General features: G+C 41.1%; 1 protein-coding gene across 1 annotated transcript; it reads right to left on the bottom strand.

The window, feature by feature from the left end:
- Positions 1 to 2,161: 2,161 nt before the first annotated feature.
- Positions 2,162 to 7,247, bottom strand: RKF3 (receptor-like kinase in in flowers 3). Its single transcript, XM_079022418.1, has 3 exons — positions 6,842 to 7,247; positions 4,453 to 4,559; positions 2,162 to 4,314 (listed from the first exon to the last, which is right to left on the bottom strand). Exon 3 carries the CDS (start codon positions 4,297 to 4,299, stop codon positions 2,356 to 2,358), a length of 1,944 nt encoding a protein of 647 aa, XP_078878544.1. The 5' UTR covers positions 4,300 to 4,314; positions 4,453 to 4,559; positions 6,842 to 7,247; the 3' UTR covers positions 2,162 to 2,355.
- Between the last annotated feature and the right edge of the window lie 16,505 nt (positions 7,248 to 23,752).

Raw genomic sequence — 23,752 nt, 5'->3', positions numbered from 1 at the left:
TTTTTGAGAGGAATATTATGGACAGCTCGATACAAAACAAGTTTGTTTGTAGTGTTTAAAGATTAGATCGACGGATGTTTTTAAATTTGCACATGGGTTGTTCTTTCTTGGTATCTTGTGTGCATCAATATAATGGCAGTTATCTGGACCTATTGTGAAGTACTGCATGCCACCATCTCAAACTATATAGCGACGCCGACAGATTAGGAGTTTCGAGTTTCAACCAAGGACTTTTTCCTTTTAGACGGATTTCCATTGCACAAAACTTATTTTGTTTTTAGTACATCATAAAGTTTAATAGATTAGCTCAATTATATACAACATTTATTTTACCTATTAAACTCTTCAATGGTCATTCAGCTTCATACATTAAATGTCAACCGCAGAAATGAGGATGTTGAGGTGCTCAGTCGGTAAAACTTTGCTCGACAGAATACCAAACTCGGAGTTCTTTAGGAGTTGCACCAATCTCTGAAAATTAAGAGAAGGTAGACTCCGGTGGTTTCGTCATATCCATAGGAGGCTTCCAACGGCAACAATTACGAGGGTGGAGACAGTGGAGAGTTCAAAGAGGAGAGGACGACCTCAAAGGAAGTGGAAGGATAGTGTTAGGCTAGATATGAAAGAGTTAGGTCTTTCAGAAGACATGACCTCCGATTAGAATGTTTGGAGTCTTAGTACTAGGGTAGCCGAGTAGACTGGGATCCTTTATTTATGTTGTTCTAGTTTGTGTTTTATGTATCGTATTGTACCGGTATTCTTGTATTTGCTTATTGCCTTGTTGTCGGTATTAACTTTCTTCGGTTATATATGTTGAAACTTTGTTCTCTTGTTTTTTTTTTCTATTTGATGCATTTGCTCATCAACTCTTTGGCATTTGGTGTTTGATGTTGTTTGTTAATAGGTGGGTTTTTATGTGTCGAAGGTCATATATGTGAAGCGAGTTGTTTTTTCATTGACAATTTGGTCTTATACATACATATATTTATACGAGTAATACTCATTCATTTGAAGAGATAGATTATTACTTTTACATTATAGTTTTTATAAATATATATAATAAGAACTATATTTTTTTCCCAAAATACAAATAAAAGTATTTAAGTCAAGCCAGTTATAAAGCTTATTTATTATGTCAAATGTTGCTCTAAAAAACATTATTAATGTCAAACCAATAAAAAAATATCTTAAAAAACATTTTCTAACACGTTTTTTTAATAATTAAACATGTATTATAATTGTTTGAAATATTATTTATTCCTTTCTATTAGGCAAAATAAATAGTTTTCTCATAAAATTAAATTGTTTCAACAAATATTCCATTTTTCGCATTCTTCATCATATCAACCACTAATCTATTGTTTAGACGAATTTATTTTGATTATTAAGATTTTTTAAGTTAATTTAAAGTTTTTGGAATAAAAATATTAAGTTTCCAAAGATCTCGAAAGGGATTAGTTGGTAATTTGCAAGTTGTGTTATGTTGTCGTCATGGCTAATACAAGATCCTTTACCTTTAAAATATGAAATATCTATACACAATTTGCATAGATTTTTGTCATTTTCATTAGTTTAATACTTTTTTAGATCTCAAGTTTTGCAGGCCTGCAAAAAATATATATTAAAAGGCTAGTATGGTTATAGATAATGTGACAAACAAATGCTACTTCGTCTCATAATAGATCATTATTTTAACATGTAATTTATAATTTATTGTTATTAATGAGTGTTGATGTTGATATAAGATATTTGTAGTTGAACACTTCTCTAATGACATGTCACTGTTGAACAAGTGTTAGAACAAACGAATGAACAAAACAGGAAAGTACATTGCCTTAATATATTAAGTTAAAAAAGTACAATGTATCAAATAGGAATAAGATTATGCATCAAATACATTGATGTGCTCAACAATTTTTTTGAAATGCCATAAGATTCAACAAAGTATGCCCAAGAATTGTTGTAGTTTGCACTCAATATATTTCAATTTAGGACAAATTCCCCTACTTTATGCAAAAATAGCACCATATTCTAGTTTGCACCCATAGGTAATGGTTCATGTATTTAGTGTGCTCCTTTGCAAAGAAACCAAGTATGATAAATTTAAAAAAAAAAAAAAAAAAAAAAAAAAAAAACTTGTTTGTTCTTTTACTTTTACAAATTGTAACGAATCGAAGTGGAAATTTCCTTCAAAGGCACAATAAATGACATCAGATCGGGTTTCCTCTGTTTACAAAATCCTACTTTACAACATAATATACAAGTGTATGATTCAAACTCATAGCTTAACCACATAAGGTTTCGAGTGGGAAAAAATAAGAATAAAATCATGTAACAGTACCTGTATGAGGTGTGCTATCTGCCACCCGAAAGACGGGCTCCTTCGTGCTGCTCCCTCCTGGTGGAAAATTGTCCATCTATCTCAAACGACTGATACCCTCTTGGAGTAGACAAACGACCCGATCCACTACTACTAACAGATTTCTCGATATCCTCGATTCCGGCTATAAGCGGAATTGGCCTTTCCGGTATTGAAGGAACTGGTAAATCCGTGTCTAACATCTTCAACACCTGATCCATTGTAGGCCGAGCATATAACTGAGGATGAGACGCAAGAACTGCCGCCAACACATACTTCTCCATGATTTCAGGTGAACCACATTCCGGCATACTATCATCGATTACCTCTAAAGGTGTACCTTTTCTCACCATTGACCAAGCCCAATCAGCTAGAAGAACCGGTTGACCATCACCATCCCCAACCCCAATAAGAGCCTTTTTACCACTTAAGAGCTCCAAAAGCACCACCCCAAAGCTATAAACATCACTTCTTTCGGTCAGTTGGCCGTATAACGCGTACTCCGGGGCAACATACCCCATTGTTCCGGCCACCCTGGTGCTCAAATGTGTGGCTCCTTCGGGTGCGAATTTAGCTAGCCCAAAATCAGCAACTTTAGCCTCAAAATTTTCATCCAAGAGTATGTTACTAGCTTTGATGTCTCTGTGAATGATTGCAGGTTGTGCTCCGTAGTGAAGATAGGCCAATCCACGAGCTGTACCCAAAGCGATTTTTCTACGGATCGGCCAACTGAGGTTGGCTCGTGATGAATACTCCCCGAAAAGATGATCATGGAGGCTGCCATTTTTAACCAAATCACAAACGATGATCCGTTGATGACCTTCAAATGAAGTGGTGGCGGTGCAGTATCCTCTCAAACCCACCAGATTTACATGGCGGACGCTCGCGATTACTTCCACTTCGTGTGTGAAACTTGCATCGCCAGCAGCCGAACAGTTCTTGAATCGTTTCAACGCGACTTCGGTTTCATCAGGTAAAACGCCTTTGTATACGTTTCCGTAACCTCCTCTTCCAATTATGTTATCTCTCGAGAAGTTTCTAGTGGCTTCTTTGATATCTTCAATGGTGTATCTGGTTAGCGTTGTGCTTCCGGTAATGGAGTCCAAAGCAGAGACGGTATTGGATTCGTTTCTTGTTCTTCGATTCCTTTTGAGTTTTCTGTTCCGATAGAACAAAAATCCAATTGCAATTCCGAATAGAATGATTGAAACGATAACCACCACGATGACAATTATAAGTGTTTTGTTTTTCTTCTTGGATTTTGATAAAGCGATATCAAGTGAGAATAAGCATGCTGCGGTACCTCTGTCGGTGGGGCCGAATGGATTAACGAAGGCAGCAGCGTAGATGAATGGATAAGCGCGGCAGTCCGTTAGGTTTCCGACGAAGTCGCCGTTAAGGTATGATGCCTGGAGAGTAGAAAGCGCGACGGTGCACGCCGAACAAGAGGAACCGGAGAGCGACTGGTTACAAGCTGAAACGACGGGGTTCAGTGATGATCTAGAAACATGGCTTTCGAATTCTTGACGGGTACTTATATTCATACAACCGGGGACGGCAATCCAGTTCGTTTGGAAGCGGCATGTTTGCCGGAGATCAAAATTGGGGAAAAAGTCATTAGCCAGGATTTGGTATGACGCCCAACATGACTCCGCGGAGTTCAACGGTGGCACGAAAGAGTTTGTACGGAGAAGGTAATCAGCTTCGACCAACCGGAGACCTTGCTGAGCGTAGCGGCAGGCGGTTGCACGATCGGCTGTAGTAGGGCGACGAGAGCCAGCGAGCCGACGGAGTAAGTCAAAGTTCAGAGGACATGAAACGTTGCTGCTTTGTAGTAGAGTCCGGTGGTGGTGCTGCTGCTGCTGGTAGTAGCTGGTGGAGAGTGGGAGTACGGCTAGAAAGAGAAAAGGTAGAAGTAGGTGCTGGTGGTGGATACCCATGGATTCAACTGTCACCTTCAAGTAGAACAAAAGCGCAGTTAATAGACATCCCATTGCTGAAACCTCAAATTAAGAAAAATATAATAGTTTGCAACATGAAATTAAAAGGAGTGCTTGTGTGACCAAATTTGTAGCTAAATGTGTTTTGGTTACCAATAAAAGTGGCTTTCTACCGGCTGTATCTACAAACAGTGCATTTAGAGCGGTAATAACGATCTGTAACAATGCGTAGATTACTGTTCCAAGATCCGCAGGAAATCCTGAAAAGCCAAAGTAAAAAGTATGTTATCGCTCTGTATTTCCGATCACAGCCTCCTATTGGCTGACTTTTTATGTTTTAGTCAATTATTTAGTTGATTTGTTTCCTATTTGAATTATTTTAAAATAATAAGAGATTTAGTGGAAGATAATATTTGTTTACAGAATATAAATCTTAGGAGTATTTTCACTGTAAGATAAATATCATATTAATAGTAGTAAAGTAGTAATGAGTGTATCCTGCAAAGTGCTAATAGATAAAACTTTTGTTTTATTTTTTCTGAAATGACTCAAATAAATTTATATTTGAAAAATAGAGTTTAAGTAAAAACAAAGATTAACTTCATCACAGTATTGAGATAAAGTCAATAAACAAATATATCCAAGTAGCGAGTAGCAAAGACCAGTGCATAGAGTTCTTGAGTTTTCAATGATACCCTGTGTGTAAAAGAATTAAAAGATCAAAGATAGCTGTACGCATTTAGAGTCTATACAATCTGAATAGCAAACTATTTGATTTGACAAGTTTTCTAGAATTTCCCATTTGTTAATACCGTTCTCCATTAATGAAAATGCTACTTGATCAACTGAATTTGAGATGAACAATACAATGGAAGTAAGAAATTTATCTTGGACAAACAACTAAGCATCGTACCATTCTCCATTAATGAAAATGGTAAATGATCAAAGGAATTTATGAACGTTATATGACAACTGAAAGTTCTTAACAAGTCCCATGTAGTGGTACATTCATACTAAAATCTGTAGAGTTTTTGCATTGAGTAAGTACTAGGATTGACAAACAACTAAGCAAATGCGGAGTTTTGTTAGGTCATTTGACATTGCAGAGTCTATCTTTGTCTTGTAAAGCGCAAGGATATGTATTCTAGGTGACTTTAGATGGACTCGCACTGTATATAGTCCAAAACGAACCAAAAATGATGTTAGCAAATAACATTTCATCTATATGCTACAATTTCAGTAAAACCACAATTTTCATCAACGAGTAACATCGCCTAACAAATCGATCACCTCATGAATCCTTCGAGTCCAAAAAACCACACTTTCAAATTAAGGAAGGAAAAAAGAAATGAAGTAAAAACCTAATATCATCAGTTGTTCAGTAACTACTCATTGACACCTAGTTCCCGAGTTTACTAAAGGAAAGAAAAGAAAGAGAAGGAAAATATGGAGACAAAAGAAAGGGAGAGGAAGGAAAGGAATAACTACTTTCTTGTTCCCGAGTTCGAATGAAATGGAAGGAAGATTAAAAAAAATAAAAAATAAAAGGTGTTCCCAAGTTGAAAATTTCGGACGAGAAAGGAAAACAACTTCACGATTTTACCCTTACCTTTTTTTTCCCACCAAACTAACTAATCTTTTGAGGCTAAAAGTTTTATATATTATTGTTAATGATAACTAAAATCATTTTACTAAATAATTTAGTAAACTACAATGTGCATGTTCAGATGCTATTCATGCCAACAAAAAATGAGTATTTTCCACGCTTCATGGTGAAAACGTAGATTAGGACAAATGACTACCAATAATCAAAAATGAGTATTTGTTGCTACTGGTCTATTTAAAAGTTTAGTGGAAAAGGACCATTCTACCCTTAGATGCCCTATAAAGCAATAAGGGCTCATAATGGTTCATTGCATTTATATGGACGACAACATGAATTTACTAGAAAGTTGAAACTGTTTGTATCTGGACTTGAATGAGAGAGTATTGTCAACTCTCCATTTTGACCAAATAAGCAAAAAATTGGCAGATTTTTAACCAATCCAAAACAAAAGTTGAAACTGTTTGTATCTGGACTTGAATGAGAAAATATTGTCAACCCTTGGGTTACAAATTGGTGAAAAAACAACTGGGGATTACCAAAAAAAGATGAGTAACATTCAGATTTTGATTTCCATATCAAGTTGATTCATAGTAACAACTCAAAGAATGCACCTTCATTTGGATTACTCTTGGAAATAATTCATAGAAGTAGACTATATATACTGGATAAACTGAAACCAATTTGAAGTCAATCTAACAGTAATCAAACAAATATTTATACCTAGCTCTGTAAAGTAATTCATAGGAATATATTATATATACCGGATAAAAAAGTTGTCGACAAATGCAAACTACCTTTTCTGTTGCCAAATTGAAAATAAACCCACTAACAACCACCATTAATAATGACATTCAATTGATATATGATCCTACAACAGTAGATGATAAACGAAGAATAGAAGCTTGAGGAAGAAAAACAGAAGAAAACAAAAGTTACCTTGTTGCAGAGACGAACCAGCGGCTTGGAAGATTGCGCAAAAAGCTCCTTGTGGTTGTATACGTGCTGTGTTATTTGATCTCGTTATATAGTTATTTTAGGGGTAATTATGTAATCTGAATATATAAAGATCAAGAGACGATTTCCTTCCTTCCAAATCCCCCCAATTTAGGAAGATTAGGAGAGAAGGGGGAGGCGGAAGCGGCTGGAGGCCGGAGGAAGACGCTTCGTCAGTTTCGTCGACTGGATGCCGGAGGAGAAGGCTTTGTCGGCGTTGTCGATTGGAGACCGGAGGCGGAGGCGTCTTCGGCCGGAGGCGGAGGGGGAGTCAATGACTTCGTGTAGTTGATGATGTCGTTCGTATTAGCAGAAAAGTGAACGCGATCTACAGGGGCAAAATGGGAACATTAGATCCAATTTTAACTTTTGGGTCAAATGAACTAACAAGAAGTGCAATACTTTTGCAATGTATAATGAGTTTTTTACAAAAACGTGGTACTTATAAAAATAATTTACCAAATGATGGTAGTTTTAAAAATATTTACAAAAAGATGGTAAAAGAATTTAATGGAGTTTTTTACAAAAACGTGGTACTTACAAAAATATAACCTCAATAGCTTATATTTGATTACCAATAAATAAAATGGCCCCACTAGTCCATTTTTAACCTTTTTTCTTCCTTGAGCTTTTCCTTTTGAAACTAAAAATACTTGAAATATAAACTGAAAATCGTAAGTACAAAGCTTAATAAATTCTCCAAATATCGCATAGCATACATACATAAATAAACATATAATGGGCCTCGTCCTTCATCGGGATCCACTCGGTTGTAACATCCGAGTCACCAGATATCTCCCTTGATTTATTAAGTGTTAAATATGGAAACTTTGTGAAAGGCATTACGTTGGGCGTACATAGTGTACGCGTGGAGTACATGATGGAGGCGCGAAACCGCGGGGGGGAGCCTCGCATACGTTGGGTGTAACCTGTCCAGTTGCAAACCCTAAATTTTAGGGTTTGCACCACATATAAAGACATTAACTCCGCCCAAACCTTATTCCCTCAGCATCCACTGTCCCTAAAGAGTATAAATCGAACCCTAAACCTCTTGCATGCTTTGTGAGCTAATTTGGTGCACTTTTGGGTGATTTTTGGTGGTTTTGAAGGAGAATAAGTTAAAAGAAGGAGCAAGAACGTGGGAAGAGCTTGTAGATCCATGAGTTTAGCATCTTTTCTGACTCATTTGAGGTATCAAGCTTCAAACTTGACCATTGGATGCTTAGTTGTAGTTTTAGGGTGTTTTATGTGACATTTTGACTCCATAGTTGAGATTTCTTGTGTTCTGGTAGTTCCAGCCCACAAGACTTGTCCGTTTGAGCTCTTGGTAGCATTTATAGTCATAAAAATCGACCCTTGATGGTTAAGCCACAACCAGGCAAGTGTTAGATGGTCACAAAGTGTGTTTAAGAACTTAAATCATGTTTTAACCCCCATCCATGCATGCAAAGATATAAAGTTTGTAACTTTATGGTCTAGGACGTCTTAAAGGACCTGGATCTATGTTTTGGACGTTGGGACTTAATGGATTAAGTCAAAAGAAGGACTTTAGGGTGACTGGCAGGAACGTTGGGCGTACCCCCTAGTACGTTGCGCGTTCCGGGTCAGTTTCCCGCTTCTGGTCAAGGCCAGCGTACGCCGGGACGCATGCAAAGCGGTTAACGTGATTTTTGGGCCTTGGGTGATTGGTCCTGGATTTGTTGGGCCTCATGACCCACTGTGGAGTAAGGCTTCTGGTCCTAGACCTAGGATATATGGTATTGGGCCTTAATGGGCCTTGAAACTTAAATGGATGGACTTAGGCTTTAATTTAATTAGGAGTTGGGCCTTGGGAGAAAGAGGCCCAATAGGCCAAGGATTAGGAAACCTTGCATCGGGACATGAATTAGAAGTTTAGGCCATAGGGGAGTTCTATTTGGACCCAAAGACTGACTATGAAATTTATTATGCTTTAGGGAGAGCAGTTACGAGCCAACCGAGGAGTACGATTTCGGCATACACAGTGAGGTGAGTCTCCCTTCGTAGAAATTGTGGGTCGAGGCACCAATGCCAGCCCACTAGTATTGAGATGACTTAGTAATTGTCTTTGTGATAATTATTAAGGTGGTATGTATTGTTTGATGCTTATGTGTGATATACATGATTTATGTGGTAGGGGTAGGGGTGAAATAGACCCCGTAATCGGTTGGAATAAAACCGATGGGTAGGTCGGGCACCCAGGTATGCCTGACATGGGTAGGATGGACACCCCTGTATGTCTAGCATTGGTAGATTGAGCACCTAGGTATGCTCAACAAGGTAGGTCGGGCACCCAAATATGCCTGACAGTATGTTTGTGATTTGTATGTGGTATGGTGGGGGACAATCACTAAGCTTCATGCTTACGATTTTCAATTTTGGTTTCAAGTACTTCCAGCTCGAAGGGGAAAGGGCCGACTTGATTGCATCTTATCACACCATGATTTTCCACATTAGTGATTTTGGGATTATGACTCTGATGGTGATTTTATATGTATTGTTGGATTGCACAACTAAACTATTTTATCTTTACGTGGTTTTGGGAAAAACAATGTGGTTTATTTTATGAAATCGATCAACATAAAAATGAAATTTTTGGGTTGTATTTTTAAGGGTGTTACATTTTGGTGTCAGAACCTTGGTTTGAGGGATTCGGACACACCTTCGAGGGTGTCTGGACTCAAACCGAGGGTTTAAGAGATTTTTAAAAGAAAAATATTTTTTCTAAAATTTAAAATAAGGATTTTAGATAAAGAACAAGGAGTGTGATGCGTGCAATCAACCGAGTTCAAGTAAGTTTTACCCAAGATATCGTGCATGTTCGTTATTATATATGTTATGATTATGAGAAATGCATGCCAAATTAGGTCTAAGGATCTGGGAAGGATGCCTTCTATGCCTACAGTATGTGTATGAGAATTGCATGCTAGATTAGGGCTAAGGATCTAGGAAGGATGCCTTTTATGCATGTTATATGTGTCTCTTGAACTGCATGCTAGCACTGGTTAGTCAGTGATACGATAGCCTGATTAGGATATGTTTGGTTTTGGTTACTCAATGGTCGAATGTTGCTTGCTTTGTGCTATTAAGAGTTCTAGTTATCTCTAACTAACTAGTAACCGAATACGCTAAGTTACATATTGCAAGGACTAAATAATTTCAGAAGGTTAGGTTTAGCCCTATTGTGCAGCTCTTGTTTGAGTCCAACCGTTGTAGGGAGAGACCTCTCATTCGAAGAATTATCTGGTCCCAGTAATATGTAATGGTGTTTGTGAGCTAGTTAGGGAGAGGTAGCAGGCGCATCTCATGCAGCTCATGGTAAAGAGTGGTTCATAGATTACCCTAGGGTAAGCCTAGGATGAGATTAGTAACATGAGTGATCTGATTGCAAGTTGTATGTGTGGATAGGGAGCGACTTTGGTGACCCAATTCGAACCAAGGGGAAAGTATGGATAGATGTGGAAGGTAGTATGGGCCCATACTACTAAAAGCAGAGGATTCGTACTCGACTCTTGGAGAGTTGCGAGGAACCAGGAGTGGCAGAGTGTGAGATCCTTCGATGATTATGTATAATCCTGTAAATTGTATGGTTTGTTTCAGAATGGCGGTGACATGTCATGGAGCAGGAGGTTCAGGATCTGGGTCCGGTTCGGGTACGAGTTCCGATCCGATTGATGAGGGATTGCGTGAGTTCATTGCATCCGAGATTACGATAGGCGTCATTGAGTCAACCTCGGTGATCTTCGGGTCGATCAAGGAGGGTATCATTGAGTCGATGGAGGATCGCCTTAGGGAATTTAGGAGTGACATGGTACCTGTCCAGTCGAGGACTCGTATGCTCTCCTTTAAGGATTCAGGGATGCGGAGCACCAGACTTCTGCGGGGCGAAGGACCCCATTGCAGCCAGACGATGGATAGTGGATATCGAGTGTGCTCAGATGACCAGCTTCTACCCTGAGGGGTCGAAGGTCAGGTTTGTCGCGGGGCTTTTGAGGGATCGAGCTAGGGACTGGTGGGCGGAGGTCGGTTATGCATTGAGAGGCCCACCCATTGCAACCATGACCTGGCTGGATTTCGTGACCCAATTCCAATCCGAGTTTGCACCTGCTGTGGAGATTCAGTAGTTAGCCAGAGAATTCCTGGACATGAGACAGACGACTGAGACTGTGGCGGAGATCACCGCCAAATTGAAGGAGATGGCTTTGTTGGTGCCATAATATGCAGCTGATGAGGAGATAAAGAAGACTCAATACCATGATATGTTGAGACCATAGATCAGGGAGTTTGTTAGTTATTCAACGTGCCCGACACTAGACGACATGATATCTAAGGCACACGAGAGGGAGATTTATATGGAGCATATAGCGAAGAGGAAGGCGGAGTCTGGGCAGACAAGAGGGGTTTATGCGAAGAAACCCAATGGATTTAACTTGAGGTAGAAGGGACATTAGGTCCGGGGTCGCTGTGGGAAATACGGCAAGCCACATGAAGGAGCTTGTAGGTTGGGGAGCTCAGGCAGCTACAAGTGCGGCAAGACCGGGCACTTTAGCAAGGATTGTACCGCTCCCACTCCTACCATTCCAACATCCGATCTAATTTGCTTCCATTGCAATCAGAAGGGCCACATGAAGGCTCACTATTCGAGCTTATCATCAGGAGCGCCAGTGATGGTGCCGGCTCCAGCTACCCTGCGGATCACAGACGGCCAGCAACACAATACGGATGCTCCAGTGGTGAGGAGTCGAGCCTTTCAGTTGACCGTCGAGGAGGCGCGGGCCACACCATATGTGGTGACATGTATGTTTCTTTCCCTTAACTCTTATTTTACACTATGACAGTATTTACATTTTTATATGTCTTGTTTTTGGATCGTTCCTCGATAACAATATTCCTGTTTGGGTGTTATTTGGCTCGGGGGCCGCCCAATCTTCCATATCTCTTGCGCTCTGCAAGAAGTTTCCTGAGTCTTCGAGCATGTTAGACTACCCACTAGAGGTGGAGATTGCAGATGAGTGATTCATTCAGGGATCGAGGGTTCATCGAGGTTGTGTTTTGAGGATGTACGATGAGTGCTACGCTATTGACTTGGTTCCCATCCCTCTGCACGGGAACAAAGTGATAGTAGGGATGGATTTGTTGAGACCCAATGGGTCAGTGATTGATTATGAGCACCAGCAGCTACAAGTACGGACCCCAAGTGGGGGAGAGTTGGTGTTCCAGGGGGAGAGAGATCAGCGCAACTCCATTTTATGTTCGGCTGCCAGGGCCAAACGTTATCTCCATTAGGGTTGCTCGGGGTTTTTCGCTTACTTCATGGATACACAGGAGCAGGTTAGAGCGACGATTGATGAGGTACTGGTTATTAGTGAGTACCCGGATGTATTTCCGGAGGATCTACCTGGGTGCCTCCGGAGAGGCACGTGGAGTTTCGGATTGATCTGGTTCTCGGTGCAGCTCCCATAGCCAAGGCACCATATCGATTGGCCGCACTAGAGATGCAGAAGTTGTCTATGCAGTTGTAGGAGCTGTTAGACAAAGGGTCCATCCAACCGAGTAGCTCGTCGTCGGGTGCACCGATCGTATTCATGAAAAAGAAGGATGGGTTGCATCGTATGTGCGTAGACTATCGGGAATTAAACAAGCTAATGGTGAAGAACCTTTACCCACTCATGAGGATCGATGATCTATTTGACCAGCTTCAGTGTAGTCTTGATTTTCCAAGATCGATCTGCGCTCAGGATACCACCAGATGAGGGTCAGGGAGGAGGATGTGCAGAAGACGACCATCCGGACTCGATATGGGCACTACGAGTTTGTGGTGATGCCTTTTGGGCTCACCAATGCCCCGGCCGCGTTCATGGACCTCATGAACCGCGTGTTTAGGCCGATGTTAGACCAGTCGGTGATAGTGTTTATTGATGATATCCTTGTTGGGTTTTAGTATACTACAACATCCTATGGTGCACATACAACCCTAAATGCCTTGGATCTATGTTTTCTCTAATTATACATGTAATAGTATTTCCAAAGCATTAAGCTTATAACTAGCATGCAATTGACATAAACAATATGAACTACTATTTTATGTATTGTTGGAATGCACAACTAAACTATTTTATGTTTACGTGCTTTGGGGAAAAACAATGTGGTTTATTTTATGATTGATTAACTTAAAAATGAAATTTTCGGGTTGTATTTTTAAGGGTGTTACATCAGTATACAAGTCTGTCAGTCATCAGGCCCTGCTCAACATATATATAAACATATAAACATTTGAATACATAACACATGCAATAATCATGAAAATACATAACATACAAAATGGTATCGGGCCCCGCTCGGTAAGCATACGAGTACATAACACATGCAAGAGTCACGGAGACATCTAGCATCCTTATAACATCCCGACTCCTAGGTATGAGTTTTGAAGCATTATGTACATGTTTATGGACCTACTTGACAAGTTGGCTGCCCCAACTCGTCATGTAGAGGCGGGTTAGCCCGCGTGGATTATTGGACCTACTCGACGAGTCGGAGGACCTGGACTCGACCAGTAGGAACTGGAAGATGAAACCCTAATTTTCAGGGTTTGCACCCTATTTACAGGACCTTAAGTCCTTTCCTCTAGTCCCTTACCACCTATTGGCAGACAATATAAACCCTAAACAACTTAGACCTTGTTCTTAAGTGTTTGTGAGGATTAAAGAGTGATTGTGGTGCATTTAGTGAATAAGGCTTGAAGTATAAGGAGATTGGATCAAAGAGGAGCTTATGGATCTGACTCTACTTCATCTTGGCATCATTTTGAATGTAACAAGTCGTTACCTTGGCTTATCTTTAGCTAGATCTCTTCATGCTTAGGTTTAGGGCCATCTTTAGTATATTTGGGAGTCATTTCGAGTATTAGCCATGATCTGAAGTTACAACTTCAGATCTGGACTCCTCCAGGTCTCAAACTCATAAAGCTATCAACTTTATCTCGTATGAACCCCTCACCATGCCCTAAACCTCATTCTAGACTTGGTTTTAGTGTTCTAAGCCTTTAAGACCTTGCATGCACGTAAAGTTTGCAACTTTACGTGGAATTTGTACCTTAGGAAGATGGATCTACAACATGGAGCTTTGGGGCGGCTTAAAAACATCTAGATAAGAAATGGACTGTATAAACTCGACGAGTCGCATAGTCGACTCGGCGAGTCGGATGAAGATTGCCCGTATTTGATTCTGCATGGACTCAACGAGTCAGTAAGAGAACTTGACGAGTCAGCTAGGGTTTTCCATGACATCTGGACACGCAAGAACTCAACGAGTTGGTTGGAAACTCGGCGAGTCAATCAGGGTTTTGGTTATTTCTGAGTTCTTAAGGAACTCAACGAGTTGCTCGGTGCACTTGACGAGTCGGGTCAACACCGACTGTAGCCTTTGACCGTTGACTTTGACTTGTACCAAGGGTTGACCAGTTTGACTTCTGGGGGTATTTTGGTAATTTGGGAATTTATGGAAGTGAATCATTGGTGGATGTAGGTGTTTGACTTGGACCTGCATTTGGTGGAGTTTAACTTTATCACTTCGAGCTACTTGTGAGGTGAGTTATTCTCACTATATCAACGGGGTCTAAGGCACCAATGCCGACCCTTTTTGTAGCACCTGGTTCTTGGTATGTATTTTATTTAAGTATTTTGCATTTTTGGCCTGGGAATCGGCGAGTTGAAGGACCAACTTGCCGAGTAGAAGCGGGATGGGACGCGGGATTTAAGTGATGGACTCGTCGAGTCGGGTCCCGGACTCGACGAGTAGGCTCTGACTGGACAAAAACCCTAATCTGAGGGTTGCACCCTATTTAATCATCTCTTTCAGCCACCACTTGTCCCTATTGCTCCCATTAACCCTCCATAGCAAACCCTAAGTGTTTTGCTGCAAGATCTAAGGCTTTTGAGTGATTTTTGTGGGTTTTGACCTCAAGGAAGAAGGAAGAGCATAGAAGGATCAAGAGGAGACTGAAGGATTCGAGTTGGGGTCATTATTTACAGTCTTTGAAAGGTATAAAGTATGTACCTTGATTGCTTGCTTGTTTGTTAGATCCCTTTTTGGGGAAAATTTAGGGTTGTTAAGCCATATTAAGTAGCCAACCATGATTGCAAACATGGTAGGGGGTCAAGACTTCGGATCTAAGTCTTGGGAGGAGTCACACGGCAGATTTGGGTTGCTTTTGCACCCAAGGAAGGTCCCATGCAACATAAGATCCATTTTAGAGCCTTTTAGGCTCAAAAGTCCCATGCATGCACGTAAAGTTCGAAACTTTATGTGCTAGATCGAGCTTAGGGGCTTGGATCTATCTTTTGGTCAAAGGTTGTACATCAAAAATCGAGGATTTAGGGTGTGGACGTTATCGACTCGGTGAGTCCGCTCCTGGGACTCGACGAGTCCAAGGCATAAAGTCCCATATATGTTGAGGGTCAAAAGAACACAGTTGGGTGTTAGAAGGGTTGTAGAAGGTCCGAAGGAGTGACCCAATGTATTGGATTTAGCCTTAGACCTGGAGTGCATGGGACTCGACGAGTGCTAGAACAGACTTGGCGAGTCCAAGGCAATCTCCTTATGGTTGAAGATGAACTCGACGAGTTGTTCATACAACTCGGCGAGTCAATGTCAGAACTTGTTCATTAGATGAAGGTGAACTCGACGAGTTGCTCATACAACTCGGCGAGTCGGATGAAGGTTCATTCGATGTTCGTATAGAGGAGGAACTCGTCGAGTCGTTGCCAAACTCGACGATTCGAGTTGTGGATAAGGACGGGTAAAGGGTTAGGGACTCGACGAGTTGACGACCCAACTCGAGGAGTCGGGTCAACTGGCAGTTGACTTTGACTTGGACTTGATTGGGGGTAAAGTAGTCATTTACCCCAAGAGTAGATATCAATTTCTGAATGAGTTTTTTGTGGGGATTATAGCCGGAGGATTTCCGGAGTAGCAGCAGACAGAGGTTTCCCGCACAGATTATCAGCAGCTACTCGTTCGAGGTGAGTTACCTTCCAGTAGCGGTGGGTCTAAGGCCACAATGTCAGCCCACTAGTAGGAGTTGTATGTTAGATGATTGTATTTGTGATATCATCTAGGTTTACTACTACCTGATATGTTATATGCTGGCATGATACGTTATATGTGATAGTAGTAGAGTTCGGTTGTTAGAACTGAAGGGTAGGTCAGACACCCCAGATATGTCTAACAGTATGTGATGACATGTTTATATGCTAGCATGATATGTTATATGTTATAGTGGTAGTAGGAGGGGAATAGTCCCCAAGTTCGGTTGTTAGAACCGAAGGGTAGTTCGGACACCCCAGATATGTTTGACAGTATGTTTATGTTATGATATATGTGATAGTAGTAGTAAGGGTGGAATAGTCCCCGAGGGTTGGTTGTTAGGACTGACGGCTAGGTCAGCACCCCAGAATGGCTTGACACAGGTAGGTCGACTCCCCAGAATGGCCGTACGGGTAGGTCTGCACCCCAGAATAGTCGTACCGGGTAGGTCGGGCATCCTAGAATTTCTTGGCAGTATGTATGCTATGTGATTGTATGGTATGTGGTACAATGGGGGAACTCACTAAGCTTCGTGCTTACAGTTTACAATTTTGGTTTCAGGTACCTCTTCAGCGAAGGGGAAGGAGCTGGCGCGGTAGCGGCACATCATACACACACTCTTTGTTTTCCGCACTATGGATATTCTGGGATTATACTCTGACATATTCCTAATTTTATGAATTGGGTTTTCAGGCATGATACATTGTTTTATGAGATGATGTGATTTCACAGTATTTTCTTATGAATGTTTTTATGAGTCAGCTAATTAAAATGAAAATTTTGAACTTGAAAATTAGGTCGTTACAAGTTGGTACCAGAGCCCTGGTTTGAGGGATTCGGACACACCCGTGGGAGTGTCTGGACTCAAATCGAGGGATTAAAAGATTTTTTTACAAGAAAAATGGTTTCCTAAAAGCTAAGATAAAAGAGTTTTGGGAAAGAACAAAGTGTGTGATGTGCGCGACCAGCCGAGCTCAAGTAAGTATTCCCCAAAGTACCCATACAAGTTTATATTATGTTTATCAGTTTCGGTAGAACAACATACTAGAATAGGACTAAGGATCTAGGAATGATTCCTTATGTGCCTGCTTTATGTGCTTCATCTTATGAGAATTGCATGCTAGTATTGAGTAGACAATAATAGGATAGCCTGTTTAGGTTATGCCTGGTAGTATGAGCTCACATTGTATGCTGGTACAGTATGTCGTTAGGAGAATAAAGTTGCTTGAGTAGTTTCCTGTGTCTGAATGTTGCTTGCTTCGTGATTGTAGGGCTCTGAATGATGGGAGTTAAGCATTAGGTGAGTACGTCGCGTCATATGTGATTAGGATTGAATAATCTCATAGTATTGAATTTGGCCCTATTGCGCAGCTCTTGTTCGAGTCTAACTGTTGTAGGGATGAGTCTTTTACTTGAAGGATTATCTGAGCCCCGTCACATGTGATGGTATTCAGGTGGTGGATAATTTGCATCACAAGGAAGCCTTTAGCAGTTGAGGACCGGTTTGGGTGGAGTCATAGGTTCCCTAGGGTAAGCCTAGGATGAGAGTAGCAGAGATCAGCAGTGGTAAAAGGGACTTGGTAGGGTTAAGGCAGTCCTTGAGGAAAGTACAGATAAATGTGGAAGGTAATATGACCCGTACTACTGAAAGCAGAGGATCCGTACTCGAATTAAGGAAGGTTGAGGCAAGACCAAGGAACTTGTGATGGGTGTGATCCCTCTAGATGTACCAGTATCACTGATGGTTGTCATGATGTATTGCAGAATGGTGGTACTACGTCCGAGCCCAACAGTGGGCAACTTAGAAGAGGGATCGGGTTCGGGTTCAGGCTCCGAAGTGGATGAGAGGCTACGCGAGTTCATCGCGTCTCGCGTCAGAGATCACTAGAGGCATCCTTGATGCGACCCCAGTCATCTTTGGGTTGATCAAGGAAGGGATTGTTGAGCTGATGGAGGATCGCCTTAGGGCGTTCAGGAGTGACATGGCGACCAGCCAATCAGGATCGCGCACACTGTCCTTTAAGGACTTCAGGGGCAGTGGTGCGCCGGATTTCCATGGGGCGAAGGACCCCATTGCTGCCAGACGATGGATTGCGGACATTGAGTCAGCGCAGTTGACCAACTTTTGCCCCGAGGGGTCGAAGGTGAGATATGCAGCAAGGTGTTTGAGAGACAGAGCTAGCGACTGGTGGGAGTCTGTTGGTGACTCATTGGGAGCCTTGGTTGTTGAGGCTATGACCTGGCCGGACTTTGTGACCCGGTTCAGAGCAGAGTTCACACCTGCAGTGGAGCTCCAACAGTTAGCCAGGGAGTTTTTGGATATGAGAAAGACTACGGAGACTGTGGCGGAGATCATTGCCAAGTTCTGGGAGAGGGCATTGCTGGTGCCCCAGTATGCGGGAGATGAGGATACGAGGAGGACCCGCTACCATGACATGCTGCGAGCCGACATTCAGGAGCATGTTAGTTTCTCAGCTTGCCCTACCCTGGATTCCATGATTGCCAAGGCAAGGGAGAGGGAGATCGATCTGGAGCATGTCCGGAAGAGGAAGGTAAAGGAGGGGCAGACGACTGGGGCTTCGGGGAAGAAGCCCAAAGGATCATATGGTAGGCCGAAGGGCCAGTCAGTACTAGGCCGCTGCAGGAAATGCGGCAGGCCACATGAGAGGGCGTGTAGGTTGGGATCGTCGGATTGCTACAAGTGCGGCAAGACGAGGCACTTCAGCAGGGATTGTACTGCCCCTGCACCGGTTATTCAGACGTCTGAGTTGCTGAGTTTCCACTGCAACCAGAGGGGCCACAAGAAGGCCAACTGCCCCCAGTTGACAGCAGCAACGCCAGTGAAGGCGTCAGCTCCAGCGACCATGCAGATTACTGATGGCCGACAGACCAAGGCTGAGGCTCCAGTGGTGAGGAGTCGGGCTTTCCAGTTGACTACCGAGGAGGCACGTGCTGCACCCGATGTAGTGACGGGTATGACTTCTTGTTTATGCTTTTATGATATGCTGTTGTGATCTTGATATGTTATGTATGTGCTCTGTTTAGGATCGTTCCATGTGAACGGTATCCCGGTTCAGGTATTGTTTGATTTGGGTGCTACCCGATCATTTGTCTCTCTTGAGCTTAGCAAGAAGTTTCCTGAGTCTTCGGGCATGTTGGATTACCCTCTAGAGGTCGATATTGCGGACAACCGGCCAGTGCGAGCATTCGAGGTCTTCCGATATTGTGTTTTGAGATTATTCAAGGAGTGTTACCTGGTAGACCTGGTTCCTATTCCGTTGAGAGGGAACACGGTGATTATAGGCATGGATTGGTTGAGCCCCAATGGGGCAGTGATAGATTGCGCACACCAGTTGGTGCGAGTCAGGACCCCAGGAGGGGGAGAGTTAGTGATTTAGGGCGAGAGGCCACAACAAGGGTCAACTTTATGTTCGGCAGCAAGGGCGAGGCGTTACCTTCAGCAGGGTTGCGCAAGATATGTCGCTTATGTCATGGATACACGGGAGGCGGGTAAGGAGACGGTGAGCGACGTTCCGGTGGTGCGAGACTACGCGGATGTGTTCCCAGAGGAGCTTCCTGGGATACCTCCGAAGCAACAAGTGGAGTTCAGGATCGACCTAGTCCCTGGTGCAGCTCCGATAGCCAAGGGACCGTATCAGTTGGCTCTTCCTGAGATGCAGAAGTTGTCTACACACCTGCAGGAGCTGTTAGATAAGGGATTCATTAGACTGAGTAGTTCTCCCTGGGGAGCTCCAATTATGTTTGTGAAGAAAAAGGATGGGTCGCATCGGATGTGTATAGATTATCGGGAGCTGAACAAGGTAACGGTGAAGAACCGTTACCCAATCTTGAGGATTGATGACCTCTTTGACCAGATACAGGGAGCATCTTGGTTCTCCAAGATTGATCTGCGTTTAGGATATCATCAGATGAGGGTCAGAGAGGAGGATGTGTAGAAGACTACGTTCGGGACGTACTATGGCCACTACGAGTTTATGGTGATGTCCTTCAGGCTCACCAATGCTCCTGCCACGTTCATGGACCTCAGGAACCGCGTGTGTAGACTGATGTTAGACTGGTTTGTGATAGTGTTTATTGATGATATCTTGGTTTACTCCAAGACGCAGGAGGAGCACGAGGAGCATCTGCGAGAGGTTCTGGAGACTTTGAGAAGGGAGAACTTGTATGCTAAGTTCTCCAAGTGTGAGTTCTGGTTGCGCGAGGTGCAGTTTCTAGGGCATCTTGTCAACCAGAACGGGATATCGGTGGACCCGGCCAAAGTAGATGTCGTGATGAGATGTGAGGTTCCGAGGTCTCCATCTGAGATTCGTAGTTTCCTAGGATTAGCCAGCTACTATCGGAGATTCATCCAAGATTTCTCCAAAATAGTCGTACCCCTAACTAGGCTAACGAGGAAAGTCGTGGTTTTTTGTTGGGGGCCTGAGCAGCAGGCTGCACTCGAGTCATTGAGACAGAGATTGTGCGAAGCGCCAATCTTAGCCCTGCCAGAGGGCATGGAGGATTTTTTTGTGTACCGCGACGCGTCCATTTCAGGTTTGGGCGCGGTACTGATGCAGAGAGGGCATGTCATCGCCTACGCTTCGAGGCAGCTGAAGCCTCACGAGGCGAACTACCCGACGCATGATTTGGAGCTGAGGGTTGTTGTGTTCGCCCTCAAGATTTGGCGTCATTACCTCTATGGGGTCCGTTGTACCATCTACACAGACCACAAGAGTTTGAGGTACCTCATGGATCAGCCGAATCTAAACATGAGGCAGCCTATTATGGGTTGAAAACTTATGTACTCACCAAGTTTCCTAACCTGACCCACTCAGCCTATTTGTATCACAGGTATCAATGCGAAGATACATTACACTGAGAGATTAAAGGATATTTAATTCATTAATGTAAATGAATGTAAGATCTGTTTATGCTTATGTTTCTGTATTGACGATGACATCCCAACGTTTTAATATAATTAAAATACATTTCGTCAGAAATGCTTTGATAACATATTTATCATGTTTTTCTGTGAACAAATTCCGTAATATTATTCTTTAAAATGGATACTCTGATTTTTAAATAAGCATAAATAAAAATTTTAAAATGACCGTGAAATTAGGGATGCCAAACTTTACGTGCATGCATGGCTTAATGAGGCTCTTATAGCTAAAAAGAGCTTAATAAATGACTTAATACATGCATGAGATCATAAACACCATAAAGTTTGTACCTTTAAGCTTAAAGAACTCTCCAAACATCCAGATCTACAAGATTTAGCTTCTAAAACAGCCTTAAATCATCAAGACCAACCAAAAAGGGACAAAGAAGCATATAACCATAACATGAAGAGATCTAAGCATATAAATATCAAGGTTGAGACTTTACACCTTCTTGCAACTGAGAAAGGTGCCTAATCTCTGGATCTACAAGCTCAAGCTCCAACAAAGCTTCTTCACAAACTCCTTCTTCTACCAAAGGCACCATTTAACCAAGGAAACACCCCAAAAGGTCAAGAACACTCAAAAATGCTATTAGGGTTTTAGGACAATGGAGGCTAATAAAGAGGCCGATTCTTGGGACTTAAGGTGAATATTTAGGGTGCAACACCACAAATTTAGGGTTTCATTAACCCTCTCGCACGCCCATCGTAACCCTCGTATGCCTAACGTACGGGGCTCGAACCCGTGATGAACATTCCCATTAGTACGCTAAGCGTACACATATGGTACGCCCCACGTACTAGCTTCTCAAATAGTATGATAAGCGTACCCTATGGTACGCCCCACGTACTAGCTTCTCAAATAGTATGCTAAGCGTACCCTATGGTACGCCCCACGTACTAGCTTCTTAGCTAGTACGCTAAGCGTACCCTATGGTACACCCCACTTACTAACCACTTGGGCCGAAATGCAATAATCTTAATTACAAGGGCTTAAAGGAACCATACCCATTTCAAGTGTTACACGCATCATACACCTCAGTGGTAGCGACAGTAACCTTTGGTGTCATCGGCAAGGTGGTTGATGATGGAGAGGTTTATATCTTTTCAAACCTCCTTCATTGTTTGGGTGACGTTTGGACTCCTTGTATGGTTCATAAATAGAAGAGTTGAAAACGACAAGTGGTTAGAAGAGGTGGTGGAGGAAAGAAGATAACATTTGTGGGTAGTATGTGTCTTTATAGAGTATGTTTTGAGGGAGAGAGAGAGAGAGAGAAAGAGAAAGAGTGTATGTGTGTGAAAGAGATAGATGTGGGTCCAGGTTAATTATTTCTTTTCTAAATGGTTTTAATTAAAAAACATAAAATAAATTAAAAAGGGTAAATAAGTCTTTTTGGGTGAGAGACTGTTTGTTAAAAGTTTTGAAACCACAGGGACTACTTGTTAAAAGTTTTGAAACCACAAGAGCCATCTATGAGTTTTTTTAAACTTAGGGACTATATCCCAAAATTCGAAAAACCATGTGGGACCGTTTATGAGGTTTTGTCTAAAAATTATATTGATACGCTTTTCATGGAATTATATGTTGATCTATTGATATGTGGAGTTTAAATAGTCTATTTGTGAATGTTTTTATCATAAATATATAAGTTAACTTGTGTGCATTCCAATTGTTTGATGAAACGCATAAACTAAATATGTCATATATTATTCACATGTAAATTTACCATATGATGTAATATTCATATATGATTATATCATGTAGCATGCAAATATGAATATATCATGTAATATTCACATATAAATATAAGGTATAATTATCACATATAAATACACCAAGTAATACTAATATGTGAATATACAATATAATTACTGCATATGAATATATCATGTGATATTCACATGCGAATATACCATTACACATGATTCAATATATGTTTATCGAGGGTACAAAACTAAGATGTTTGGTTATATGTTATTTACATGTGAAAAACTTATAAAAATTACACCTACATATGAATGTACCATGCATTATTCACACATAAATATACCATATAATATATAAAATCTATATTCATATGTGAATGTACAAAATAAGGAGGATATACAATGTAATCATCACATGTGTAATATACTATATAAAGTAAAATATATCATATATAATATACAATATACAATATAAACATAATATTTACATATGAGTATAAAATATAAACAAAATATACCATGTAATATTTACTTATGAATATACAATATAATTAAAATGTATCATTTAATATTCATATGTCACGTGTTAATAAAACTAACAAGTTATGATGACGATCAATTTAGTTTAGCAAGAATGAAAACTTAGTGACATCATTACAAATTTTCACACAATAATTTTTAGTTTTGGATTTAGATGAAATTTAAAAGGTTCATGTAAAATGATATGATTTGCAAAACTCATATTTTCACCAAACACCCATGATTCTTTACTTATTGATTTATTTAAAGAGTTTTTGATAAATCATCTCCTAATTACACATATAAACATCATTTGTCAAATACCAGTATATCAACTTTTAACGTTTTGCTACCGAACAAATTAAACCAAATATCTTTTCAAAACTCCATTTTAACATCCAACAAGCTAATAAATATTTTTATTGAAAAAAATATAAATAAACAATTTCAAACACCCCAAATGTTAAAACTTATAGCTTTTTTTAGAGAATTTTAAATGTCGTAATCTTTTGTGTATTTTTTTACGAGCAAATAATATTTGTGGGTAGATTCACTCGTTCACCTATTTAAAATGGAAGTAATCT

The sequence above is a fragment of the Lactuca serriola genome, chromosome 9 (genome assembly GCF_051521515.1).
Source record: "Lactuca serriola cultivar US96UC23 chromosome 9, Lser_US96UC23_V15, whole genome shotgun sequence".
NCBI lineage: Eukaryota > Viridiplantae > Streptophyta > Magnoliopsida > Asterales > Asteraceae > Lactuca > Lactuca serriola.
The sequence above is the reverse complement of the archived record's forward strand: the minus strand, read 5'-3'. Positions and strand labels throughout refer to the sequence as shown.